General features: G+C 38.6%; 2 protein-coding genes across 4 annotated transcripts in view; both read right to left on the bottom strand.

Annotated features, from left to right (window-relative positions):
• DNAJB14 (DnaJ heat shock protein family (Hsp40) member B14) overlaps positions 1-18,095 on the bottom strand; it is a 50,280-nt gene extending 32,185 nt beyond the window's left edge. For 2 of the 3 annotated variants that reach the window (XM_035030155.1, XM_035030157.1), the window contains exons 1-2: positions 17,849-18,095; positions 1,675-1,846 (exon numbers count right to left, since the gene is read on the bottom strand). In XM_035030155.1, the coding sequence (XP_034886046.1) occupies positions 1,675-1,846; positions 17,849-17,981 (305 nt within the window). In that variant the 5' untranslated portion in view covers positions 17,982-18,095. Of the gene's footprint in view, positions 1-1,674; positions 1,847-11,176; positions 12,280-17,848 lie in introns of those variants that run through there. The other variant, XM_035030156.1, reaches the window with a different exon arrangement.
• A 1,492-nt stretch (positions 18,096-19,587) lies between these two features.
• Positions 19,588-22,013, bottom strand: LOC118027034 (histone H2A.Z). Its single transcript, XM_035030158.1, has 5 exons — positions 21,674-22,013; positions 21,163-21,240; positions 20,766-20,879; positions 20,291-20,420; positions 19,588-20,046 (listed from the first exon to the last, which is right to left on the bottom strand). The coding sequence occupies exons 1-5, from the start codon at positions 21,674-21,676 to the stop codon at positions 19,985-19,987; spliced, it is 387 nt and encodes a 128-aa protein (XP_034886049.1). The 5' UTR covers positions 21,677-22,013; the 3' UTR covers positions 19,588-19,984.
• Positions 22,014-26,796: the final 4,783 nt, after the last annotated feature.

Raw genomic sequence — 26,796 nt, forward strand, 5'->3', positions numbered from 1 at the left:
TACAATTAACTTTATTTAGGTCTTTCATTAAGAACATACTCTCCCAATAGAAAGTCAATTCTACAAGAAAATACAATTTGTTTTCAAATAGATGTGGTTTCCTGGAACACATTTCAGCACACCATTTATTTAAAGCTTTTTCTTGAAGAAATTCAAAAGGAAGTCTCTCATTTATTCATTCACCTATCTCACATAGTCAACCAACTCTCAATCACACAATACTAGTTATAAAAGTAGTTAGCAAAATTACTTATATCCCAAAAGTGCTTCACTACCATTCATGCTAATCAAATACCCTTTAGCATGGCTTCACCATGATTAGGGAGTCTTTTTTCTTTTCTTTTTTTCTACCAAACACCAACATCTGTGGCCACACTCAGATAAAATGTTACAATTAAGCTTTAGCATCTAAATATGTAGGGAAAAAAGAAAAATGTAAATACATTGATATTTTATTTAAAATGACTTCAATTCTAGGGGGCGCCTGGGTGGCTCAGTCGTTAAGCGTCTGCCTTCGGCTCAGGTCATGATCCCAGGGTTCTGGGATCGAGCCCCGCATCAGGCTCCCTGCTCAGCAGAAAGCCTGCTTCTCCTTCTCCCACTCCCCCTGCTTGTGTTCCTGCTCTCTCTGTGTCTCTCTCTGTCAAATAAATAAATAAAATCTTTAAAAAAATTAAAAAATAAAATGACTTCAATTCTAAATTATGGTAAGAAAAAAAAGAATGAACTAAAAAGCAATGGAGAAAAAAGGATGAGCAAAAAAGGAAATAAGATCAGAAGAAAAGTAGATAAGAAAACGTTAAGGGAAAGACAATCTAGTTTTATCTGCTCTTCACTTGAGCTAGTTCACTGTACTATAATTCATTCTCCATGTGAATTATCTGATTAATCAGTTTAGAGTCCTTCAACTTTGCTAGAGAGCAACATCAGTACAATATCAATAAAGCTTCCCTAAGCTGTAGCAGAAAACAAAACAGCATTTTCTGTAGTGTTTCATACTCAAAGGTTCATTTTATTTCCAGAAAAGCTCTTCTTAATTATAAAATCAGTTACATCAGATCCCCAAAACCTAGTTCACAATTTTCCAACTCTACCTAATTCTTTTACTTTAAGTAGAAGTATAACATGAGGTAAAACTAAAAACACGGAGGCAGAATAATTAGAGTATGAAAAATATTAAAAGAAGAGGACGTTATTATATGTTTGCACATGTATATATAAAGATGGCCTTAAAGAAATAGAAAAAAATTGTGCTACATTAATACAAGTGAATTTGAAAATGCTGTTGCTATTGCCCTCAATTTTCCTCTCATATGAAATTCTCCTACTTTCCTGTATACAAAGACAAAACAATTCTTTCTCCTCTTTTATCCTCTCTTAATACAGTTATCTAAATATTATACTGTGTCAAAAAATTGAAATAATATTCCCCAAGAAAAAATATCTGGAAGCAACTTTTGCCTTATAGTTACTTTAAAAGATGGAACCTTCCATAGAGTTGGTACTTTACAGACTGATCTGATAAATAACATAAAGCATAAGACACCCAGAGTTCAATTCTTCTGTGTTTGTTCTTCCACCAAATTATAGTTCACACATTTTTTTAGGCGTCATAACATTGAAAAATTATGTTAGTATCAATTCTAGTTGAGATATAAGTCATATTATCCCTACCTGAGAACTCCATCTACTTGGTCTTTGGTGTAGCCCTTTCCACTTTCACCACTACCAGATGTGCTGTCCTTTGTACAGTTAGGCTTGTTTTGATCACCACAACCTGATGGTTTTCGGCAATGAGGGCTATTTCCAGCGGTGCTTCCATTTTTCATAATTATTTCCAACAGTGCTGTAGAAAGATACAGAAAGCATACTATGCCATGTTATATCATGTATAAACACACGATCTTGAGAAGAAAGTTATAAAGCTGAAAAATTAAGAATCATGTACTCCAAAAGTATTCACCACATGGCTTTTTAAAATAAAATATATTCCCTTATATACCTGTTTAAGATCACATCACTTAGAATATTAAGAAATTAAACCTAATAACTCAAAAGTACTATCATTTAATTCCTTATGACACACCTACATTTGTCATATCATGGTGAAACCACAGAATACCAAAGAAAAAGAGAGAGTCATTAAAGAAGCCAATGAGATTATCTACAAAGAAATAGAAATTAGACTTTCTATTTATTTCTCAACAACAACAATGGCAGCTAAAAGGCATGGAAATAATACCTTCAAAATGCTCAGAAAGAATAACTGTCAACTTGAATTCTGCACTAATTTTCTAGAAAATGCTCAAGATTAAAAACCTTTCAAAGAAACAAAAATGGATAAAATTTACCACTAAGATTTCACTAAAGTATACTGTAATATATAGGTTTTGGGCAGAAGGAAAATGCTTCCAGATAGGTGAAAATGTAAAAGGGAATGGTGAGCAAATACTGTGGTAAATGTATGAGTAAATCTAAACATTGAGCCTATAAAACAATAATATAGTTATGTCTAGGATTTGCTTTAAATACTGGAGGAGTGGGTGCCTGGGTGGCTCAGTTGGTTAAGCGACTGCCTTCGGCTCAGGTCATGATCCTGGAGTCCCGGGATCGAGTCCCACATCGGGCTCCCTGCTTGGCGGGGAGTCTGCTTCTCCCTCTAACCCTACCCCCTCTTGTGCTCTCTCTTTCAATCTCTCTCTCTCAAATAAATAAATAAAATCTTTAAAAAAATAAAATAAAATAAAATAAAATACTGGGGGAGCATAAAAGAAAGGGTAGAGAAAATATATATAAAATAAGATTGGCCATATATATTCATAAAGGTTAAAGATGAGAGGGCAATAGGAATTAATTACACTATCCTTTCTTTTGTGTATGCTTGAAACTTTCCATAAGTAAAACTAAACATAAGGGGGTACTGGGTGGCTCAGTCAGTTAAGCATCTGCCTTCAGCTCAGGTCATGATCTCAGGGTCCCTGCTCAGCGGGGAGTCTGCTTCTCCCTCTCCCTCTATCTCTCTCCCTCCACTTGCACATGCTTGCTCTCTCTCGCTCGCTCTCAAATAAATAAAATCTTTTAATACATGTTTAAGAAAAAATAAACATAGAAAAAAGAACTAAAAGGAAGAAACAGAAATTCGCCATGGTGGGAGAAAATTTTAACACATTTCAATTTAACACAATGCAATGTCATTTATTAACTAACATTGGGTAGATGAAAAAATCACCAGGATACAAATGATATAAATGTCTAATTTATCAAGCTTGATCTAAGAGATACAACATTATGCCCAACAACTGGTGAATATTCATCCTTTCAGGCACACAAGGAATAAAAACACTGACTACATTATAGCTAGACCATAATGTTATTCTCTTTGCATTTCTAAGAAGTAGTCATATATTCTACAATCAAATGAGCACAATGCATTTAAGTAAGAAATCAATTTAAAAATTTAAGTAGAAAGATCACAAATGGGTTAGGAAAAAAATTTGAGACAACTCGTATATCAAAGAAGTAATCATAATAGAAATGAAAAAATAGATTTGAAGAAAAATGAACGTACTACATATCAGAACATGTGGGTCAACAAATGGTGCTGGGACAAGTGAATATCCACGTGCAAAAAAATGAATTTGAACCCCTTTGTTACACCATATACAAAAATTAGCTTAAAACAGATCATACAACTAAATGTGTGTGTGAATATAGAAGTAAAGAAAAATTTCTTCCTAGAAGAAAAGATAGGAATACATCTTTGTGACCTTGAGTCAGGCAAAACATTTTTAGATAAAAGTACAGGTGACAAAGAAAAATAGAGAAACTAGACTTCATCAAAATTAAAAACTTTGTCCCTTCAAAGAATATTATCAATAAAGTAAGAAGGCAATCCACAGAAAGGGAGAACATATTTAGGAAACCATACATCTGAAAAAGACATATACCCAAGAGAAATAAAAACACACATCTACACAAAAACTGGTTCACAAATGTTCATAATAGCATTGTTCATAATAGAAAAACATAGGAAACAATCCAAATGTTCATCAGTTGATGAATGGATAAAATGTGATATGTCCATACAATGGAAAAATGAAGTACTACGTAAACAATCAACAAAACTAAAAGGCAAAAAACTAAAACTATGGAATGGGAGAAGATAATTGCAAATGACATATCTGATAAAGGGTTAGTATCCAAAATCTATAAAGAACTTAACAAACTCAACACCCAAAAGACAGATAATCCAGTTAAGAAATGGGCAGAAGACATGAACAGACATTTATCCAAAGAAGTCTTCTAAAGAAGACATTTTTTCCAAAGAAGATATACAAATGGCTAACAGACATATGAAAAGATGCTCAACATCACTCATCATCAGGGAAATACAAATCAAAACCGTGATGGTTACACCCGTCAGAAGGCTAAAATTAACAACACAAGAAACAACAGGTGTCGGTGAGGATTCAGAGAAAGGGGAACCCTCTTGCACTCTTGATAGGAATGCAAACTGATGCAGCCATTCTGGAAAACAGTACAGAACTTCCTCAAAAAGTTAAAAATAGAACTACTCTACTATCCAGCAATTGCACTATTAGGTGTTTACCCAAAGGATACAAAAATACAGATTCAAAGGGGTACATGCACCCCGATGTTTACAGCAGCATTATTAACAATAGCCAAAGTATGGAAAGAGCCCAAATGTCCATCGACTGATGAAGGATAAAGAAGATGTGGTCTATCTATCTATCTATCTATCTATCTATCTATCTATCTATAATGGAATATTACTCAGCCATCAAAAAGAATGAAATCTTGCCATTTGCAACAACATGGTGCAACATGGAGCTAGAGTGTATTATGCTAAGTGAAAGAAGTCAGTCAGAGAAAGACAAATACCATATGATTTCACTTATATGTAGAATTTAAGAAACAAAACAGGAGAACATATGGGAGGGGGAGGAAAAAAAAGAGAGAGGGAAACAAACCACAAGAGACTCTTAATGATAGGAACAAACTGAGGGTTGATGGAGGCAGGTGGGTGGGGGATGGGCTAGATGGGTAATGGGTATTAAGGAGGCCACTTGTTATGATGAGCACTGGGTGTTATATGTAAGTGATGAACCACTGAATTCCATTCTTAAAACCAATATTGCACTGTATATTAACTAGAATTTAAACAAAGGTTTGGGGAAAAGGGCCACCCAGTTTGCACCACCTGGGTGGCTCAGTCAGTTAAGCATCTGCCTTCAGCTCATGTCATGATTCCAAGGTCCTGGGATCGAGCCCCACATTGGGCTCCCTGCTCAGCGGGGAGTCTGCTTCTCCCTCTGCCCCTCCCCCTACTTGTGCGCACACAGGCGCGCTCTCTCTCTCTCTGAAATAAATAAATAAAATCTTTTTAAAAAAATTTGGGGAAAAAAATGAAGCTGATATATGCTACAACATAGATGAATTTGAAAACATGCTTAGTTAAAAAAAGTCAGAAATATTGTATGATTCTATTTATATGAAATGTATAAAATAGGCAAATGTACACAGAATAAGGTATATTAGTCACTGCCAAGGGCTAGTGGGGAGGAAAGTGTGGAATTGGGGACAAATGAGGATTAACTGCTAATGAGTATAGGGTTTCTTTCTGAGGTGAAGAAAATGTTCTAGAATTGTTTGCTGCAATGGTTGCACAACTGTGAATGTACTAAAACCCACTGAATGGTATACTTTAAAAGAATGAATTATACATATGCGAATTATATCTCAGTAAGGCTGTTATATATATATTTTAAAGATCCTAGCAGTGTTGGCAAATTTGCAAACATATAGTTGTTTATTATTTTTATCATATACGCACTTATATATGTATATAAGTATATATATGTGTCTATGTATATAAGTATATAAGTGTGTGTGTATATATATACACACACACTTCTTTCTACCATATCTTTTCTCTAGTTAATGCATTCAAGAGGTCACCAAAGACATAAGAAATTGTTTTTATAATATCTAGTTGTAGATGATGCAAAAAGGCTCTTAGACAGCAACCTATTAGTTATTAACAAGGTAAGTATGATATATGTTATATAGTTAATTTTCAAATATAGTTTAGTTTGTATTTAATGCAATCATAATGTTAACCTTTAGAGCAGAAGCCAGCATGGTCTAGAGGTTAGTGGTTCACAAAAATTCTCAAAAATTTTGTAAGAATTCTGGGAAGAAGGATGTGACAACAGCTAAAATTTTAAATCTCTGCCAATTCCCTTATAAAATCTGAGCAATTAGATAGCAAAATCAAAACCTCATGCACAAAATCCCAAAGTACCAGAAGGTGGGGATGAACCACCAATAAAGCTACAAGATCTATGTGGGTTTTACCATCTGTGTGGGAAGAAGTAGAGCACAGTAAGAGGGCATTTGCCAGTCCACAGAACAAAAGAATTCCAAAATAACCAACAGGGACTTTCTATATTACAACACAGCAGACAAAACTGAGAAAAATATGTAAAAAAAAGAATGAGTTCTGCTCCTATTGTAGCATGTGAGTGAGAGGGTCCACAATAAACTCTTAAGGGCATAGAAACTCCAGGCACTAAAATGTTCAAAACTAATCAGTCAAAACTCCCATCCAGAACAAAAGCCACACCAAGAACCTGCTGAGAACAGGACCCAAACTGAAGAGGACAGGGGCAGTAGAAGAAATAAGAAATTCCAGATGAAGTGAGGAAGGAGAAAAGAGAGAGAACTTATAAAGCAAGGTGATATATTTTCAAACATTACCCAAAAACTGGAGAAGGATCTCTGTGTATTTAGAAAGGCTAATTAACTTCACATAAAAATGAGTATAAAAAATTAGTAAAAGAAAATGGTAGAAGTGATATCTGATACAAAGTTATTGTGAGAAAAAAAGTGAATAGGAATAAAATAAATCTCTGAAGACAATGAAAACATACCACAAAGACTTGCCAACAAAACAGGTAAATGCTATAAACCACTACTTCAAAACAAGCTGAAAAGACTTTAAAAAGTTATACATAATACAGAAGTACACCATAAATTAGAATTAGAACAACCCCTAGAATTATTCATTCAGAGCTTAGATGATAAAACTCAGGAAACAATAAAAAATAAAAGAAAAAAACCAATTCAAAAAAGAAGACTAAACTAGAAGAAATAAGGAATTAATAAACTACAGATAACTTTGTATAAGCAAAAGAGAATATTAAAAAGAGGAAAAAATTTTAAATTAAAAAATGAAAAAGACAAAAAATTAGAAAAAAATGGCAAATACTGAAAATAGTTACAGAACATCCAACATACATATAATAGGAGTCCCAAAAAAGGAAAAATAAAGCAAGGGACTAAAACCAATAAAACAATAATTGGGGAAAACTTCTCTGATAAAAACATCTAAAGTCATATAATGAAAGGGCAAAGCACATAACTAAGAATATTGACCCAAAATAACCAACCCCAAAATATATTCTAGTAAAATTAACCAAGCATCTAGGCAAAAAGATAGAACAACTTATAAATGAAAGAAAATTAGATTGTCATCAAACTTTGCTTATCAGTAGTATTTGCAGAAAACAATGGAATAACATATTTAGATATCCAAGGAAAGAAAATTTCAGTCAAGTACTTTGTATGCACCAACTAACTTCAAGCACTAAGTCCCCGGATGAACGGTTTTCAACATTCCAGAACTTAGGAGCATAGTTCCCACAAGCCCTTCCTAGAAATCTACTAGAGAACAAGCTTCAGGAATACAAAATAATTATAAATACATTGATATAAGGACTGATGGTGAGAACTAAATGTATAGTGACCCACAGAGATAAGACTAAATAACGATTAAAAGAAAGCGCATATAGTATATAATATTTATATGCTCCGACACTGTAGACAGATTCAAATATTTTTAAAATGGTGGGCTTCTTCTGGCTTGTCTTTTACTTGAAAAAAACAAATTATTGGTCTTCTCTTCCCTTTCCTTTTCTACCTTTTGGCAGCTGACACGTGGATGAAGGAACCTTATTGGAACCAAGAGGGAAGCTATAGCCAAAAACAGGCCTGAGAATGGCATTACAAATATGGAAACAGAAGCTAGAATGAACTCTGTTGGACTGAAAGGGAGGTTTGTGGATGTTGCACAGATATCAAAATTAATAAAGATTAAATTACTATAAATGTGCATATGTCCATATACAAACACATATAACACACAGATATACATACACATACATATACATACATACATTCACACATACATATATTTCTTAGCTCTGTCGACTGAGAGGACCCAAAGGCAATGACAACCCTGTAGCAAGAAGCCTATCTAGTGTGTATATCTTACTTTCCAAGTACCATTGTCCACTGAAAAGAGTAAGAGCTCCTTGGAGAAATAGCTGATTCCCAGGACAATAAAATAAAAAGTGAACCCGAAAATTGTTTTGTGCCAGAAAGTAAGAAAGCTCAAAGAGTGATGGAGACATGTCAAAAAGTTAAAGTCAAAAAGACGCAGGAGTCAGTTTGAAGGGACTCCTGACTAAATCTGAGGCACTCTGAGCATCAAAATTAAAAATGATAGCAATGGGGGTACGTGGGTGGCTCAGGTGGTTGAGTGTCTGACTCTTGGTTTTGGCTCAGGTCACGATCTCATGGGTCATGAGACTGAGCCCCACATCATCCCCATGCTCAGTGGGGAGTCTACTTGAGATTCTCTCCCTCTCCCCTCACTCACCCACATGCTCACTCTCTCTCAAATAAATAAATCTTTTAAAAACATGATAGTAATGGATTAAATAGGAATCCATGAATCCAAACTAATAAATAAAGTTGAATGCCAACTAATAAATTGTAGAAGGAATGACAGAATTAGAAAACCACCATTGACAACCATTAGAAATTTATTCAGGAAAGAATCATCAATGGACACTTAAAGGAGTTGGGGAAGTTTGCTGGGGAACAGGACATTTACACAGTTTTAAGTATTTTCCCACAAAATATTTATTAATTACAATGGGGAAACAAAGTAATTTAGAATGGAGAAACCTGACAATCAGCAACTCAAACAAGTGATGAAAATTAGCATCAATCAATAAAGACCAGATCACTCCTGATATGTTATACTAAGAAAACAACATCACTTCTATGTATTCCTCCCAAAAATTCACATGAGGAAATGTCAAACCCAAATTGAGGGAAATTCTATAAAATAACTGGCCTGTACTCATCAAAAATGCCAAGGTCAAGAGAGAAAAAAGAAAAGATAATCTGGAGAATAAAACATGTCAAATAAATGCAACATGTGTCTTTTTTGTTATCAAAGACATAATTGGGAAGATGGATAGATTCTGAAAGAGGTACATGCATTAATTTCATTAATTTAATGGTTGTACTGTGGTTATATAAGAGTGTCCCTGTCTTAGAAAATATACACTGAATTATTGAGGGGTAATGGGACATCATGTCTATAACTTACTCTTAACTGGTTCAGGAAAAAATATAGTAAGAACAAATTGTGCATGTATGCATGGGACGGGGGAGACAGCAGGGAAGGACAGAGGAAGGGCATGATAAAGCAAATGTAGTAAAATTTTATGAAGTTGGAAGCCTGAGTGAAATACACAAGGGAAGTTATACTATTCTTGTGACTTTTCTAGAAATTTTATTTCAGAATGTTAAAAAAACTTGAAATGGGGAGGGGAAAATGGGAGAGTATAAGCTAAAAATTTTAACTTTTCAATAACTGTATTAGGGGGGTAGTATTGGTAATACTACTCAAACTATTATGTAAGTATATGATGTGGCAGAAAGCAAAAAAATAATTATGACATATTCTATCATTTACCATGGCCTTGAGAACCAGCATTACTACTGTGGGAGGAAGGAAATAGAAATATAAGCTAGAAAAAAAAAAAGAAATATAAACTAGAGAAATTTAACACCCCAAAGTGCTTAATTTGAATGAAAAGTAAAAGTGTAAACTCGTAAGCTGTTTTAGCTATAGAAAAAAAAAGTTATTTCCTAGTCTGTACACTGAAAAAGCCCAGAAATAATGAACAATCCAGTAGCTACAGCATCCTTAGTGCCAGATTGTAATGTTGAAACACCATTTTCCACTAAAAGAAACTTATTGGAGATATGATTCCAGATCTCTCACAGAAAATGTACAAGAGGAACCTGAAACATTCTGTTAGACCAAACAGCAAGCCAACTATTAAAGACTATTGGGAATCTGTCTGTACTCAGGAAGTAAATGTGAAGGGGCTCCCTACTGGCCAAAGACCTAAAAAATAATACAGTTGACCCTGAACAACCCAGCAGTTAGGGGCACCAATCCACACTGCAGTTAAAAATACCCATATAACTTTTGGCTCGCTAAAAGCCTAACTACTAATAGCCTACTATTGACCGGAAGGAAGCCTTACCAGTGACATAAATACTCGATTAACACGTATGTTGTATGTTATATGTATTATATACTGTATTCTTACAATAAAATAAGCTAGAGAAAAAAATGTTACTAAGAAAATTATAAGGAAGAGAAAATACATTTATAGTACTGTATTGTAATAAGCAAAAAAAAAAAAAAATCTGATTAGTGGATCCACACAGTTCAAACTCATGTTATTCAAGGGTCAACTATACTAATTAGCTGCTTTTGGGGAAAAAAGGGAAGCAACCCCTTTTCTTGAAAACTGATAAAAGCAATCAAGCACTTGTCTTTCCTGTATGAACTGTACCACTATGTAACCCCAAGACAGGAAAGGGGAAATACCTCTTTATAGAAGTAGTTCAGCTAATAAATGAAGAATTTTTTAAAACTTGTGGAGCCAGATATGAAAATGATTTTATGTGTTTAGCATTTATAGGTGGACACCAAGTCCCTATGCATGCTAGTTAGAAGTTATCTGTACATTCCCTTTCATTCTTAGCATAAAATTATCTTCCAGTGTTTTTCTGGACATCATCCAGGTTAATAGCTAGATGCTGAATATTGCTGAAGCAGGATCATACTGTTGTTTTATATTTTCAACATCTTTATGATACTGAAAATTCTTCTACAATTTCATGCATAGGGGCTCTGCTTAACAATGGCTACGTGTGTACATGCACTCACACCAAACACTCTTTGCCTCCAAAGAGTGAAGATTTGGACAAGTTCCATTACCTCTGGGTCTCAATATCCAGTTTTGTCATCTTAAAAATGGACTCAGCAAGGCTTTCTGTATTAATTTCTGGAACCAATGCCTGAGAAGGTAATATGATTCAGTTCAAATAGTGCCAGAATTTAGAACACATTGGATTTTTCTGTCTTAGCTATCACATGAGATCTCATTAGCAATAATGTGCAGTATTACAAACATTAGTTGGGCAAATATAGTACTTACAAAGCAAATACAGTACTTATAAACTTATAAACCAGACTACATTTACTTTTGGTTTTCAAAATTATACAATATCATTTTATGCCTTCACTTTCCACACGTATTGCTTTACTTTCGGGGTTTTGACAGACTCTGCATTTAAGAATACTCCGTATTTAGGACTGGTAAAAAAGTAAATACGGTATTAAAAATGTTTATGTGAATCATCCAAAAGTGAAGAACCAAGATCTGTTTTTATTTCATAAGTTTCTACTGCACACCTGTTATATAGAATGTCCACTATTAGCTAAATCTAAAATAAGGATAAATAATTTGAAAAACAAATGGATGTTTTCCTCCTCTCCACAAACCAGAAACAGCTTTTATTTGTGTGATTATAAAAGTAATGTTTCTCAGCTCATTAAAAAAGACATAACAAAGTAAAAATCACTTATAAATCCCACACAAGAAAATCACTCAACCATTTTGGTATATTTGACTCTAGTTACTCTAGTTAGCTGTCGAGTTTTTTATGTATGCTTGAACAAAATTAGAATAATCTAAATATTTGATAGCTTACCTTTATTTAGTTCATAAGATATCATGTATTTCATTTTTTATCAATAAATATCAGTCCACATCATTTACTTACATATTTATGTATTTTTTTATTTATTTACATCTTATTCAGGACTACTGCAGTAGGGGAGTAATCAGGCTTAACTCCGAATTCAGCAAAGACAGCTGGGGATTTATGGCCAATGAGCAGGGTGAGGGGATCAGCAGATGGAAAATTATTGAGGCACATTATCATTTTTAATAGATGCATAGTATCTCAATGCAATGTAATTTATTTAATCGATTCCCACTGAACATTTACACTCTTTCTAAATTTGGCTAGTGACAATTTTTATATATACATTTTACATACTTATCTGATTATTGAAAAGCTTCATTTGTGAATAGCATGTTAAGCTATAAGATTTTCATTTAATTATTTAGTAAATCATCCTTATTGAAGGGAATAAAGTTATATAAATAGGTATCATTCCAGAAAATACAGCCCTATATATGCCAAAGCAAATACTGTCAGGTACGAGGGGAGTAAAAAGGATAAGAAGATTAAAATGGTTCCTGATGGCAAAAGACTTTTTAATCTAGGAGAGGGACGGCTATACACACAGAAAGCATAGCACGAGGAATGAATGCAGCAAAATAGGGAGAACCACATGTTAACTAAGCATGGAATGAGTAGTTGAATCTAAATGGAGAGCAATCCTAACTTAAAGCAATTATTTTCTGCTCAAACAAGTAACAAAAATGACAGAAAAGAGACAAATATTATACTGTTGATGCCAAGGCAGTATCCAAATACTTTTGGCTTAGTAATAATACACGACATTCTTACAGCACTTAATAAAATATCTTTATAATAATCCCATGAAAATTACAGATGAGATAACTAAGTTTCAAGAAAGGAAAGGAGAATCCACAGGAACTGAGCCATTATTATGTCCAGCAGATACATCATATTTCATTCCTGTAGAATGTAAGCTCTAAGAGGACAAGGACTTATTATTCACTTACTCCGAAGCCACAAGGAAGTATGGATTCAGCAAATGTGTGTTGAATAAATGTATCCCCATTTTAGAGATGAGAAAATTGAGGGCCCAAAAAATAGTTACATATGCAAGGTCACACAACTATAAAATTAAGGTTCAAAACTAAATTCAGTATTCCTTCTTTAACTATAAAACACTTTGGCTATTAGCTGAAATTTGGAGATCATTTTATAACCCTTAATTCAATGTTATGGAATATTTGTTCTGAATGTATAGTTTGTACTCATCACTAAAATTTAATTAAGTCAGAAATAGAAAGAAAATGGAATTGCCTTAAAAGGAACAGGTTGGCTAATATTCAGATGTGTAATGACAGTTTGAAAAGCTTTATTTTACTATTTTAAGTCAGGCAAAAGAGGGACAGAACTTTGAATTTTTTATTAGATTTAAATTTTAAAATAATGTATAAAAAAAGGAAAATTCTATACATATATCTTTCACATGAGGGAAAAAATAGAGTACTATTTTAATTGTTATTGTGCAGATAGATGCTGCAAATTACACATGAGTTATCCATTCATTAAAGCACACAGGATGGCCTTTTTTGAAGTTGTAGGCCACAATTTAGTTCAAGTTACTAAGAAATTCTTGAAAACAATCAAAATGCTTTTCTTCGAAAAAAAACAATCTATACTAATTGCCCCCCAATTAGTATGAAACACTGAAGTTAATATTAAGTAAATAGCAATGTAAAACATTAAAACAGTGAGATTGTATCCCTCTGTGAAAGTCCAAAACATATCAATAATTCAATAAATATACAGTTTAAGAAACTAAAAAGTAATTTACTTTTCTGCCTGCTGACATTATTTTTCCAGAATATGTAGTAGCTAGTCATACATATCAATCCTTTTGAACATAAACCAAACTCATAGAATGAAAATATTTGAATATTTATAAAATTCAATTCACTTAGAAGTCCACTGAAATAAATGATCCATAAAATAATATCCTCAACTAAAAACATAGAAAGCAACAATGTCCTAGATCCATTTGAAGATCAAGCTTTTCCTCAAGGAAAACTCTTGCCAACTTTTTTAAGTGTTTTATCAATCAAACTGCTCACCTGGCAAAAATAAAATGTAAAGAGGATAAAAATTCTGGAGTTTAGTTAGAATTTACTCTCACATTTTCCCATTCACTGTATAAGAATGATGAAAATCAATATGCAATGTTTTCTTTTGCCTATGTTAGCATGAAAACACATCCAGAGGAACCTTCAGTCAAAACCCTGAGGCATAAGTATTAGTAATCTAGAATAGGAGAAATTCAGGGATAAAATTTTAAAATTTCATTTTAACCACTAGCTTCACTTTCTTTCTACACCAATTATTTTCTCAGGATTTACACAAATGTTCTAGACCTTTTCCTCCCCTCCCTCTTACCATTAAACATCTTCTGAGAACATTCTATGTAAAACACACTCTGCTAAGTATTTGAGCATAACTTAATTTCAGCAAAGCTCACCTCAACCCTGGGATGAAATCTTAATTTCACAACTAAAGAACACTTAGAGATGCTAAGTAACTTGTCCCTGGTTACAAAACTGTCAGAGGTAAAGTATGCATCTGAACTAAGATTTTCTGACCACACCACAACTGTAAACTATCACTTTCCTTAGTAATCACAGACTGCCTTTACAAGACATTGTACTATTAATTTTCACTGTTATCTTTCTTAATGTTTTCTATGTTCATGTCTTTAAGAGCAACAACTGTGTTGTGCTTTTATATCTTGAAGTATCCTTTAGCAGACTGATTCAAATTGCTTATATGATAGGGGTGCCTGGCTGGTTCAGTCCGTAGAGCACGTGACTCTTGATCTCAGGGTTGTGAGTTCAAGCTATGTTGGGGCATAGAGCTTAGTTAAGAAAAAAAACACTGAAAGAATAAAGTTTCTCAATGAAGCATTAAACAAACAACAAAAACAACAAATTGTTTATATAAGAATGACAAGCTACAAGTTTAAAGCTTCTCAGAGCTTCACACTTGTTAAATAGAAATGATACCAAAAAATTGAGTGCTTACTGTTAAATGCATTCCATATATTAATTCCTTTAATCCTCACAAGAGCCCCATGAAATCGGTACATTATTGTCCCATTTTGCAGATGAAAGAGCAAAGGCTAGAGAGGTTTATGCTACTTGCCCAAGATTAAGATTACAGCCAGTAGGTGGAGAAGATAGGCTTCAAAAGCCAAGGCATTCTGTCTTAAGTGGTTACTTGCTCAATGTTAAAACTGTCCCTCTAGTACTAGATAATGGTTAAAATGAAATCATGTATTCATACAGTATGCAAATTTTAATTCTGGGCAATGATTTCTTGAATATGACACCAAAAGCACAGGCTTAAAAGCAAAAACAGACAAATGAGACTACATGAAGCTTAACAACTTCTGTACATCAAAGGACACAACCAGCAGAATGAAAGACTTCTTACAGAATGGGCGAAAAAATGTGTAAATCATATGGTAAGGGGCTTATATCTAAAATATATAAAGGACTTCTACAACTCAACCACAAAACAAATAATCCAATTAAAAAATGGGCAAGGGTGCCTGGGTGGCTCAGTCCGTTAAGCATCCAACTCTTGATTTCAGCTCAGGTCATGATCTAAGGGTCATGGGATAGAGCCCCACTCAGGCTCTGTGGTCAGCATGGAGTCTGCTGGAGTGTCTACCTCTCCCTCTCTCCCTCTGCCCTTCCCCCCACTTGCACACACAACCCCCCCCATAAGTAAATAAAATCTTTAAAAAAAAAAACTACTTTCTGTCAATCACCTGAGTTCTACTCTCAACTCAGCACCTTAATAATAATAATTAAGTTATTTTAAAAAAATGGGCAAAGGACTTGAATAGACATTTCTCAAAGGTGATATAAATAAGTCAACACGCATATAAAAATATGCTCAACATCACTTATCATTAAAGAAACTGCAAATCAAAACCACAATGGGATATCACCTCATACTTTTCAAAATGGCTACTATCAAAAACAAACAAAAAAGTTTTGGTGAGGATGTGGAAAAACTGTAACTCTTGCACACTGTTGGGAATGTAAAATGGTACAACTGCTTTGGAAAAGAGTATAGTAGTTCCTCAAAAAATTAAAAATAGAACTGCCAATATGATCCAGCAATCCCATTTCTTGGTATGTATCTGAAAGAACTGAAAGCAGGAGAAACCTGCAATGTGATACTTGCACACCCACGTTCATAGGAGCATTATTCACAATAGCCAAGATATAAAAACAACCTAAATGTCTACTGACAGACGAATGAATAATGAAAATGTGTGTGGGGGGGTGTAAAATGAAATATTATATAGCCTTAAAAAAGAAAATCATATCACATGCTACAACATGTACTTAAAGGAATTATGCTAAGTAAAATAAGCCAGTCAAAAAGACAAATACTGTATGATTTCACTTACATAAGGTATCTAAAGTAGTACGATTTTAGAAAAATAAAGAATGGTGTTGCTAAGGGCTGGCAGGCAGGGAAAATGGGGAGTTGTTTTGTTGGTATAGAATTTCAGTTCTGTAAGATGAAAAATTCCAGAGATCTATTACAGAACAGTATGAAAATGGTTAATACTACTGACCCATATGCTTAAAAATGATTAAGTAAATTTTGTTACATATTTGTGCCACATTTTAAAAAAATATTAACTCCTTTCTTTTCTTTCACTTCCTTTTCCTGTCCTCTCTGATAAAGTATTCAACAGCAATGTAATGAAAATGATAGATAAAGCAAAGAATACAACAATATAAAAAAATTGAAATACCTTGAACCTCCAGTGAAACAGTATTTTATTGGCAAGACAATAGAGCATAGTGGTTAAAGGCTTTTTGGAGCTGAAAAGCTCAAGTGCTATTCTGACTTTGCTACTAATTACTCTGTGACCTTCGGTAAAATATTTTCATTCATTCACTCATTCATTCATTCATTCATTCATTCATTCATCAAAAAATGTTTACACATGGGTAAACCCGGTTAAACGAATTCCATCTCTACATAGGACTGTTCTGAGGAGCAAATGAAATAATTCATATAAAACACTAGGCACAAGGCCTGGCACTTTAAGTGTTCAGTAAATGTTGGCTATTATTATTACTTTAAAGCCTCCAGAGCAGGACCTGAACAGAGCGAATTCAACTGAAGTCAGTCCAGTACACCATTCCTTAGTGATTTGCCTAATGAATCGATAATTACGGTGTTATCAAATCCGATACTATTTAGGAAATCATTGCTGACTCTATCATTCTTGCCAAATTTGTGCTCTTCTCTTCTAAAAAAAAAAAAACTCTCTACCAAGGAAAAGCAATGTCATCTCAGGTATTCGAAATGTTTGCTTTGGGAATAGCGTTCCACCCCAAAGGTGGTGGAATGGAGACCTGTACATGAGCCATTTGAGTTCCCCATTCCTCTCACCTCATTAGGGGCCTAGGCCTTATTTGAGGGTGCAGATGCGGTGGGAGGGGGCCACGTAACCAAACAGCCATATATATAAAGCCCCACTCAGGTAAGACGGGGCCAGAGAAATCTGGCAGAATGACGGCTAAACCTTTACAAAAAGGACCGGAGAACCGGCAACACTCGTCTGTCAGCTGAGAGGCGGCCTCTCGAAGGCAAGCCAGTGCGGAGGGAATCTCGGGCAGCCCATCCCAGGCCCGGCCCGGGACAGTCGGGGCCGGGGCGGGGGTGTGTCGGGATGCTCGTCCCGGGGCCCTGCGGCGGGATCTGGCAGGCCGGGGGTCCCGCCGGTTCCCGGAGGGGCGAGGGTGGGGGCAGCGGGGGCTACGCGGCGGTCTGGGAACCCGGCAGGTAGGGAAGGAAAGGACAGTGAGGGCCTCACCGCGGGCCGAGGGCAGCGGGTAGAGCTTCTCCGCCTTCTGCAGGAAGCGCTGGGCCTTCTCACGGTTGCCGGCGTTGAGGGCCTCCCGGGCGATCTCGACACATTTCTCCGCCTCATCCCGGTTCCCCTCCATGGCTTGCGCTTTCTTCCGTTTCCTCCGGTAGCGCAGCTACGGGGGGACGGACGCCGCGGCCGCGGCGGAGGCGAGCCGGCCCGGGCTGGGGGCGTGCGGTGGCGAGCGGGGAGGAGAGCGGGGGACCGTGGCGGCGGCGGCGGCGGCCCCGGCGGACGGGCAGGCTCACAGCTCCGCCTCCTCGCGGCGGCCTCCCCGCCCCCCGCGGGCCCCTACGGCGCGAGCCGCATCCCTCCGGGCCCCAGGACCGAGCTCCCGGGCCTGGGAGTCGCAGCCGGCTCGGCTGTCCGTGCGCGGCGCCGACACGCTCGGAGCCGACCAACGTGTTGCGGGGGGGAGGAGGAGGCGGGCGATACCAGCCCTGCTGCCCGCCGGGGTGTTCCGTCGAGGTAGGGACCCCGCCTCCTGCCTTAGCAGCGCCGTGCCCCCTGACCTCCTAGCGCGGCCAGCGCAGCCGGGAGCCCGCCTTCCGGGCGGCCGGGGCGACAGTTGGGGCCTGGGGACGCTCGTTTACAGGAAAAATCCCAGGGATCGAAGGGCCCGCCTCTCGGCCCTCAGCCTTGGGAGATTTCGGTCAGGTGAGCACGGCGCTGTCAGTCCCTATGAAGCGCTTCCGGCACAGGTGTTCAGAAGCACATTAGAGCGTCGTTTGACCCTAACCACGGTACTGTTTTATTTCCTTATTTCAGCTACACACCATTTTCCTGACCCATATTCCGTTAAATTGTCTCTCGGTACATCCAGAAGGTACGAACACTTTATTTGCAGTTTGCAAATTATTCTGGTGAAAAGCCCTAGTCCTAATCCTTTGTGATCAAAACAAGGCAGGAACCACCTTTTCTTAATGTATTATCATCACAGAAATGACTTGTTGGATTTTCTCCCTTCTCCCATTTTCATGGCACTTCCTCGTGGAATGCTGAACCATGTCATGTTGGGTCTCCTTGGTGGGGGGGGGAAGGGACCACTTATTGCTTGGTAAGGACATCCAAATTTTAAAAAATTAGAGGACAGGAACTTCCCACGAAGCAAGTGTCAAAATGGTCCACTCAACCCAACCAAAAAATACTCGTTTTTTTCACAATGTTCAAGCAAGCTATTGTTAGCATGCAAATATGTAACTCAGGACTCGCAAAGAAATAGACACTCTTCTGGAAAATGGGAATAGCACGCAGCTCCCCACCCCCCATGTTAACTACTGAAAAATTTAATTCAAGTAGACTTCAAAACACTGTAGTGCATGAAAAAACCATTCTCCCCAAAGTCTAAACTGAAAGTTCCCTCTGTGGAGGTAGCTATAATGCCCTCTCCCCCTCCCCAAATCCACCACAGCAATAGCCCACCAGTGTGATGCCATCACACAGAATAGGCACAGCCAACAAACTGAGATGGTCAGCTTAGCCTAAGAAACAGCAACTTGCCCCACTGCAGCTCCTGCCAACCTTTTAAAATTTTTAATACCCCATTACATAATATTAAAAAAAAAAAGTTACACTTGGGTCAGCTGACTTTATCTACCAAGTTCAATTTCAAGAGAAGAAATATGCTTATGTTACTGCTGTATGAGATACCTACTCAAAAGAAAGGAATTCCCATTACAATCAAGCAAATTTAAAACACAACTAAGTTTGGGATATGACCTTTATTGAGCTTATCCACTGGAGTGGAAATAATGTCTGTACAAAACCAAATGTTTGTTACTATAACTTCTGCATCACAATTAAAATCCAAACAGTTTTTTAAAAACAGTCAACTCAATCAAAACCCACTACTTCAGAATCAATAGCTTCTTTGAAGCCACAGTAACACTTAAATATGGTTAAGACTCGAATGCAGAAATTTGGTTGGTTGGAAAGCTAATTAAACTTCCAACTTGCTCAAATAGAATTACAAAAAGGCAAAATTGTGTTTTTCACAGAGATACAGTCCACTGGAATCACCAACACTGGACAGCTGTTAAAGAGTATTTAGAGTCCTGAGATAATAAGGAATCCAGGCATCCTTTAAACAGTCTTCTGTTGTCCTTTCTTCCCAATCAGAGATTTGTGGATGTGTGGAATGACACCTAGGAGAGGAAGAGGGATTAATTCTACTTTTCAATATACATATTTTAAAAATCACACAACACTTAAAACCAAGACAGTGTAATGTTCAACTTGTCTTTAAATGCAAAGCTCAAGTATGTAACAAGTCATTAAGTTATATACATGAATCAAATTTCAGTGAAAATAGACCTTCTGCACTAAAAATTAATAACGAGAACTACACAATTTTTTCTACAAAGGAATAAAATTTTAGTATTTACATACCACCACCAGCAATGGTAGCCTTGATGAGAGAGTCCAATTCTTCATCTCCACGAATAGCAAGTTGCAAGTGACGAGGGGTAATACGCTTTACCTTCAAGTCTTTTGATGCATTTCCTGCCAATTCAAGTACCTACAAGGCAGATTCTAATCAATCTCCTTCCAACTTTCCTTAAAGCCAAAGCCCAGAGAGTAGAATCAAATCTTCATGCAGGTAAATCTACCAAATGACGTCTTCCCCTACTAACTGAATGGCAACACATGCAAAAGGGGGCACGCAATTTTATTTCCAAGAGCAGCAAACTCAACGAAGCTCAGTAAGATTCCTTAATGAGCACCAGCCCCCTCTAGCGTTCTCAGAAGCTTCTAGCCGCGTTTAGGGCCTGGGAGTTTTTCTTGCATCACTTTCCTCCTTCCCTCTCGCTGCCCCCCCCAACCCCCCAAACCTTTTCCAGATTATAGGCGTACACCCATTTACCTCTGCGGTGAGGTACTCCAGGATGGCTGCGCTGTACACAGCGGCAGTCGCGCCCACACGTCCATGACTGGTCGTCCTAGATTTCAGGTGTCGATGAATACGGCCCACCGGGAACTTAATTTTAAGCACACAAACATAAATGCACAAAGATGTTAGAATCAAAGACGGTAATATTACACGCGCGCCAAACCAAGGGGCATGGACGCTGGTGCAGCAACGCACCCCAGCATCGACACACGTGATCGCCCCCCCTTCGATATTTATCGCATCGGCTAACCAAGTCGCGACACCGCATCACCCACGCAAAGACAAAACGCCCATCCAGACCGATGATAAACAAGAAAAAAGGTGTAGAGAAAAACGCCACAATTCCCAGACTGCACGAACAACCACTGACCTGCAAGCCGGCTCTCTGTGAGCGGGAAACCGCCTTTGTCTTGGCCTTTCCGGAGTCCTTCCCAGCCTTACCGCCAGCCTGCGGCGCGCACACGCCCGCGAGCGAAGGAGGAACGGGGAATATAGGATTACCAGGGCGGTGTGCCCCTCCCCCACCGCGGCGCGGCCCAGGCGCGAGCGCGGCCCCGTGCCCAGCCGGGGTCTCCGGCCAGCCGCGCGCCGCAAGGGCGACCCCGCCCGCCGGCCCCCCGCTGCGCGCCCGCCGCGGCCGCGCGCCTCCGTCCGCCCGCCGGCCCCCAGCGGCGCTGCGCGCGCCACCCAACCGTCGCCGCCCGCCGCGAGATCGGAGGCTGCTCCGCTCGCCGCCGACAAAACACCTCCCCCCGCTCTTCCAAATCCTGTCTCCGCGCGTTCCCAACCGTCGCCACTTCACCCCCATCTCCCGTGTGTAACGGGTTTTTCTCCCATCGGCAAAAACCCGCGAAGTCTTCGAGCGCCTCCGCGAAGTTTACCATTTCGAATTCTGCTGAAGCTCAAACAAGCAAGGCAGAGAAAGGACTAATCAGACAGCCAGCGAGATCCCACCGCCTACTCCTTCGTCGCACCGCGATTCAAACTGCGCTGTCTCCCGCCTTCCCCGCTCCCTTTATACTGCTGAATGTTCCCTCATCCGGGAACTCGGATTGCTCATCCCACCAATGGCTGCCACCCGCCCTCGGGACGCGTCCTTGAGGCCTCAGCCAATGAACAAGCGAAGAATAGGGTGGAGGGGCGGGCACTCCGCAGCTCGAGCCGCTATTGGGGCGTGGGGAAGGAGGTGGGGGAGGGCGGAGGGATGGGAACTGAGGAGAAGAAGGGCACGGCGGCGGGAGGGAAGAAACAGAGCGAGCTACGCTGCGGGAGCGAGGAGAGCCGCCGGCTGTGGTCACGTGCCTGGGAGGAGGAGCTGAGAGGCTGGCTCAGGGGAGGGGCACGCGGTGGCGCCCCCGGTCTCCCAGCCTGATCCCGGAGGCTTCGTGTTGTGGCCTCCGGGTCTAGCTCACCCCCCTTCCCCCCCACCGCACCGCGCTAGCACCCCGACCAGAGCGCTTCGAAAGCCGAGACCCGCCGGCTGACAGCCTTTTTTCCGGGACCCGGGGCACCCTCTTCCCCGCCCCCCTCCATCCCCAGCGTCTCCTCTGGTCTGACAGGTGGCGCGTACGCGTCGAGTGAGACTAGACCCCACTCCTCCGTGAACCACACACGGCTTAACAGAGATTTCGTGTTTCTTCCCCGTAGGCAAATCCCCAGCCTCCGACTGATCGCGACCCGCTGCTCCCCTGTCATCTTTAGCTGTATCTCCCAAATTTTCTTTCCTCACCACTTTTGAAGCCAGCCGAGAGATAGTTCCACGGGAACAAACGGTGGAGCAAAGTCACCTCGCTGGTCACAAAAGACCTTTTGGTCTACGCACGGAGGGCTTGGGGTGAGGCCGTATTCTTGAATCAAATCATAAACCGTATTTTTCTGGAGACTACATATCAATGGGTTGTACTTACAGCCTGGTATCTAAAGTTGATTTAGTGAAACCTGAAAGCCATTATGTGTCAACTTTTCTATACAAAACATTTTGCTACATGACAAATGTTCGATAAATGTCGGTGGGGTAACTCCTAAAATGATTCACAGTTACAGATGGTCCATGTAATCAATTGCAAATGGTGGGCTTAGAAAATAGTCCTGTACACAGAGTACTATCATAATGCCAGCTACTTAGTCTTCCAACTAGTAGATTAATAACACCTGTTTGCATCTCCAGATGCTTGTGGTGATGTAAATCTTTTATAATTATAGTTATTACACTTTAACAGTATTTCCGACATGAAGTAATTTTGAAATATGTATTAGGTACTTTAGATTGGGTTTCAGTCTGAAAGATGTTATCAAATTAGAGGACTTCTCTATTTCTGGGAGATAAGTTCTAGAGAAGAGATCCCCAATAATTTTGATACTAAGGTTTATTATTTCCTCCCCTTGAAACTGAGGAATTGTTCATGATGTCATCAATAGAAGAACTAATCAGTTCCCCCACCGAATTGATATAATGACAGTAAAAAGCTGTGAAGCCTGATGTAATAGTTAACCTAGGCTCCACTGGGCCTTTCTGATAAACAACTCACAAGCCAACATTAATACCTTTTCCGGCTTAGAGACTATGTTCTCTTTGTTATGAGGCCCATCTTAATTCATTGTTGCCTCGCTGAATAGAGTTTAATAGAATGAGCTCAGGAACGGTAGAAATAGATTCTGCTCTTCTTTCTTGCTATCATCATAGTCACTAACCTTTTGGAACTTCCAGTTCTTCTATGAAAAGGGTATAGTACCACCTATTTTCTTTTCTTTTTTTTTTTTTAAAGATTTTATTTATTTATTTGACAGAAAGATAGCGAGAGCAGAAACACAAGCAGGGGGAGCAGGAGAGGGAGAAGCAGGATTCCCGGCTGAGCAGGGAGCCCGATGTGGGGCTCGATCCAAGGACCCTGGGATCATGATCTGAGCCGAGCTGAAGGCAGCCACTTAACGACTGAGCCACCCAGGGGCCCCAGTACCACCTATTTTCACGTGGTTGTTGAAAGATTAAAGGAGAGGGTATTCGATGTACCCTTTAGCATGTGTTTGTCACACAGTAAGCATTCACTCATAACTATGATTATCTTTTACCCTGGACCCTGGGGAAGGGTGAAATAAAGTATCTTTGATTCCTAAGCATTTTTTCCTGTCTAGTACATTGTCTTCCTTTGACATGAAAGTGGCAAGCCTGAAACCTGCCCAAGTATGCACAACCAAGGCATCCATCCTCCAAACTAAAATCCTAAATTGGTTTAATACATTCCATGGTTTTCCTCTTCCTCATCCTCCCCAAATTCATCATATAAAGATGATTACATTAAGAGAAACCTACGTGTTTGTTTACAGTGGTGATTAAACCAAGCCATAGTTTTAAATTCCCAATTGCCCAGGTATATACTTCCCATGACCACAGATTTCATACACTTAATTCATAAATACAGGGTGTAGGTTACAAAGAAGATCAGCTGAGTCTACTCTACCCCAGTCCACGGCCATTTCAGGAAAAACAATTCAAAGGTCATGGGGCCCAATATATCTTTTAATACAGTACTAAATTTATTTTTTCTATACCTAACAGTCCTCAGAATTTTTTAAAATAAAAAATCTAGGGTCTTTTTTTTTCTCATATCCTTCCCCCACCTATTGTTGGTCTTTAAGATTTACTGAGTAGAGGGAGGGAGTCTATGTGTTGATATGTTTTCCCAAATAAGATTTCACCTATATTAGTATTTTATAACTTGTCCCACCAGCTAAACTGTAAATACTGTGCATCATAACACATGATGCATAATCCCTCCCTAATAAAGGAATAGAAGTGATATATGCCAGGTTAGTGCTGCCAGCCTGTTAGGTAAACTAGAACACAGTCATTAAGTTGTACTATGTGCCAGGCAACATGCCAAGCAATCGCAGTTGGGAGACAGGATATGTAGAGTTTAGGTTCTTCCCTCGGTCTAGCTGAAAGGATTAGACAAGGAGGAAAATTTAAACAATGCTCTAATCATTAAGACCCCATTAATAAGGCTGTTACAAAATAAATTCCTGATTGGCTGCCAAATCAACAGTTTCTCTAAAGGACAGAGACAACGGTGGGCTGGAGTGTTTTGAAGAGTTTATGTTTAAATGGACACAGGGAGAGTTTAACTAGACTGGCAGGCTGGTGTAAGGAAGCAGCAGCTAGAAGGTAGGTGTGGAAGAGATTCCTGGTCATATCCCTTTATCTATTTTTCCAACTTCTTGAGGAATAGCACTTTCAATTTTTAGTGGGATACTTGCTCATCAGAATATAGATACATTTGGCCAGAAAAATAAGTTTTCACCAAAGGGTGTAAGCAGCAGTAGGCACAACATCCAGGATATTTCCTTAAAAAAGACAAGCCTTTTTCTTCTTCTTGAAGAATGGAATGAAAACAGAGTTGGAAAGCCATTTTGGACCATGAAATGAACTTGGGAATATGGGTCACACATGAAGGAATAATGAGATAGAACAAGCAAGTGATACTATGGAGTATCAAATCTGCCCTGGATCTCTCTGAACTTTTACATCTATTTTGTTTGAGTCACTTTTATTTTGGATTGTCTGTCACTTGCAGCTGAACCTGATCTTAACCATTACAGTAAGTCAACATCCTAAATCTTGGAAAAAGATAGCCGACTTTACCCTGAGGAACTGAGAAACCAATTAATACTTCTGAGAAGGGAAAATACAGTGTTCATCGATTTTAGGATACTAATCTAGCATGAGGTATAAGGCAAATCATAAAAGGGAAAATTTTTGTTAGAAGCCTGGCAAAGATGATGTATGTCACTTAGGGATAAAGCCTAAAGCCAGTCTAACACTGTAACCAGGAGAAGGATGTAAAACATCTTGAAAGAAGAATCAATAAGATTTAGTAACTGACTGGGTATGACATTTAGGAAGGCATGGGAGGTGGACACAAATAAATGAAAGGGCACAAAAGAAGACACCTAGATTTTTAGATTGGTGGTCTGGGATATAAAGTAGCATCTAAAGAAATGGGAAGGGGTGCCTGGCTGGCTCAGTCGCTGGAGCCTGCAACTGTTGGTCTTATGGCCATGGATTTGAGTCCCGCCATTGGATGTGGAGCCTACTTAAAATAAAAAATTAAAAAGAAAAGAAAAGAAAAGAAATGGGGAAGCCAAGAGGGTGGGTGTGAATGGACAGAGAAGAACTAAGTTAGGAAAGTTATGAAATATTTAAGTTGACATTAGAGGAATTCAAGTGGAATTTTCAAGTAGGTACATTGGAAATAAGGTCAGGAGCTTGTGAAAAGAAAAGGTTTCAAAGATATATCCCACAGAGCATACCTAACAAAAAATTTAGATAGTGATGTCAGAACCGTTAAAAGATAAACTGAGGCATATTAAAAAGTGTAAGAGTTTATTGAATCAAAAATTGATTGGAATTGGGCAATGCCAAACCAGAAATAGCTAGGGGCCCTCCACTGACAGGAGCTGGGGAAAAAGACTTATGTAGAGAAGGTGCGGAAGCAAAGAAAGGAAGTGATTTGATTGGCTATAGCTTAAAGCTTAGTTGACTATTTGTTCTTAGTTGTGTTACGTTTCTAGTTCATAACTTGGAGGCATTTATAGGCTTAGGTTTTGTTGGCTGAGGTGACATTAGAGCCACCTCACTGTAATGGTCTCCTTGTTTATTTAATTGAACACACCGGATGACAACATCAAGGAAAACCGTGAACACAATTGAGAGCTAAAGAGCAGCCAAAGGAAAGGACCCAAAGAAGTGAAGTGTGTGTGGTGTCTCACTGGGCATAATGATTCCATACTACACTAGAAAATTCCCCATAGTTACAATAGCTAACAAGATGATGTTCAAAACATTTCCACAAGTGTATTGCTAGCTCTGGGAAATGAACATTAATCAGTTTTTGATCCTTACTACTCTGTTTACCAAAGATGATGATGTTGCCAGAGATTCTGAGACTAAATCTGGTTTTATCTAAACTCTTGGTTGTTACATAAATTTCTTATGCCCAATGTTACA

This window comes from Mirounga leonina, unplaced genomic scaffold (genome assembly GCF_011800145.1).
Source record: "Mirounga leonina isolate KUSES-001 unplaced genomic scaffold, KU_Mleo_1.0 Mir_357, whole genome shotgun sequence".
NCBI lineage: Eukaryota > Metazoa > Chordata > Mammalia > Carnivora > Phocidae > Mirounga > Mirounga leonina.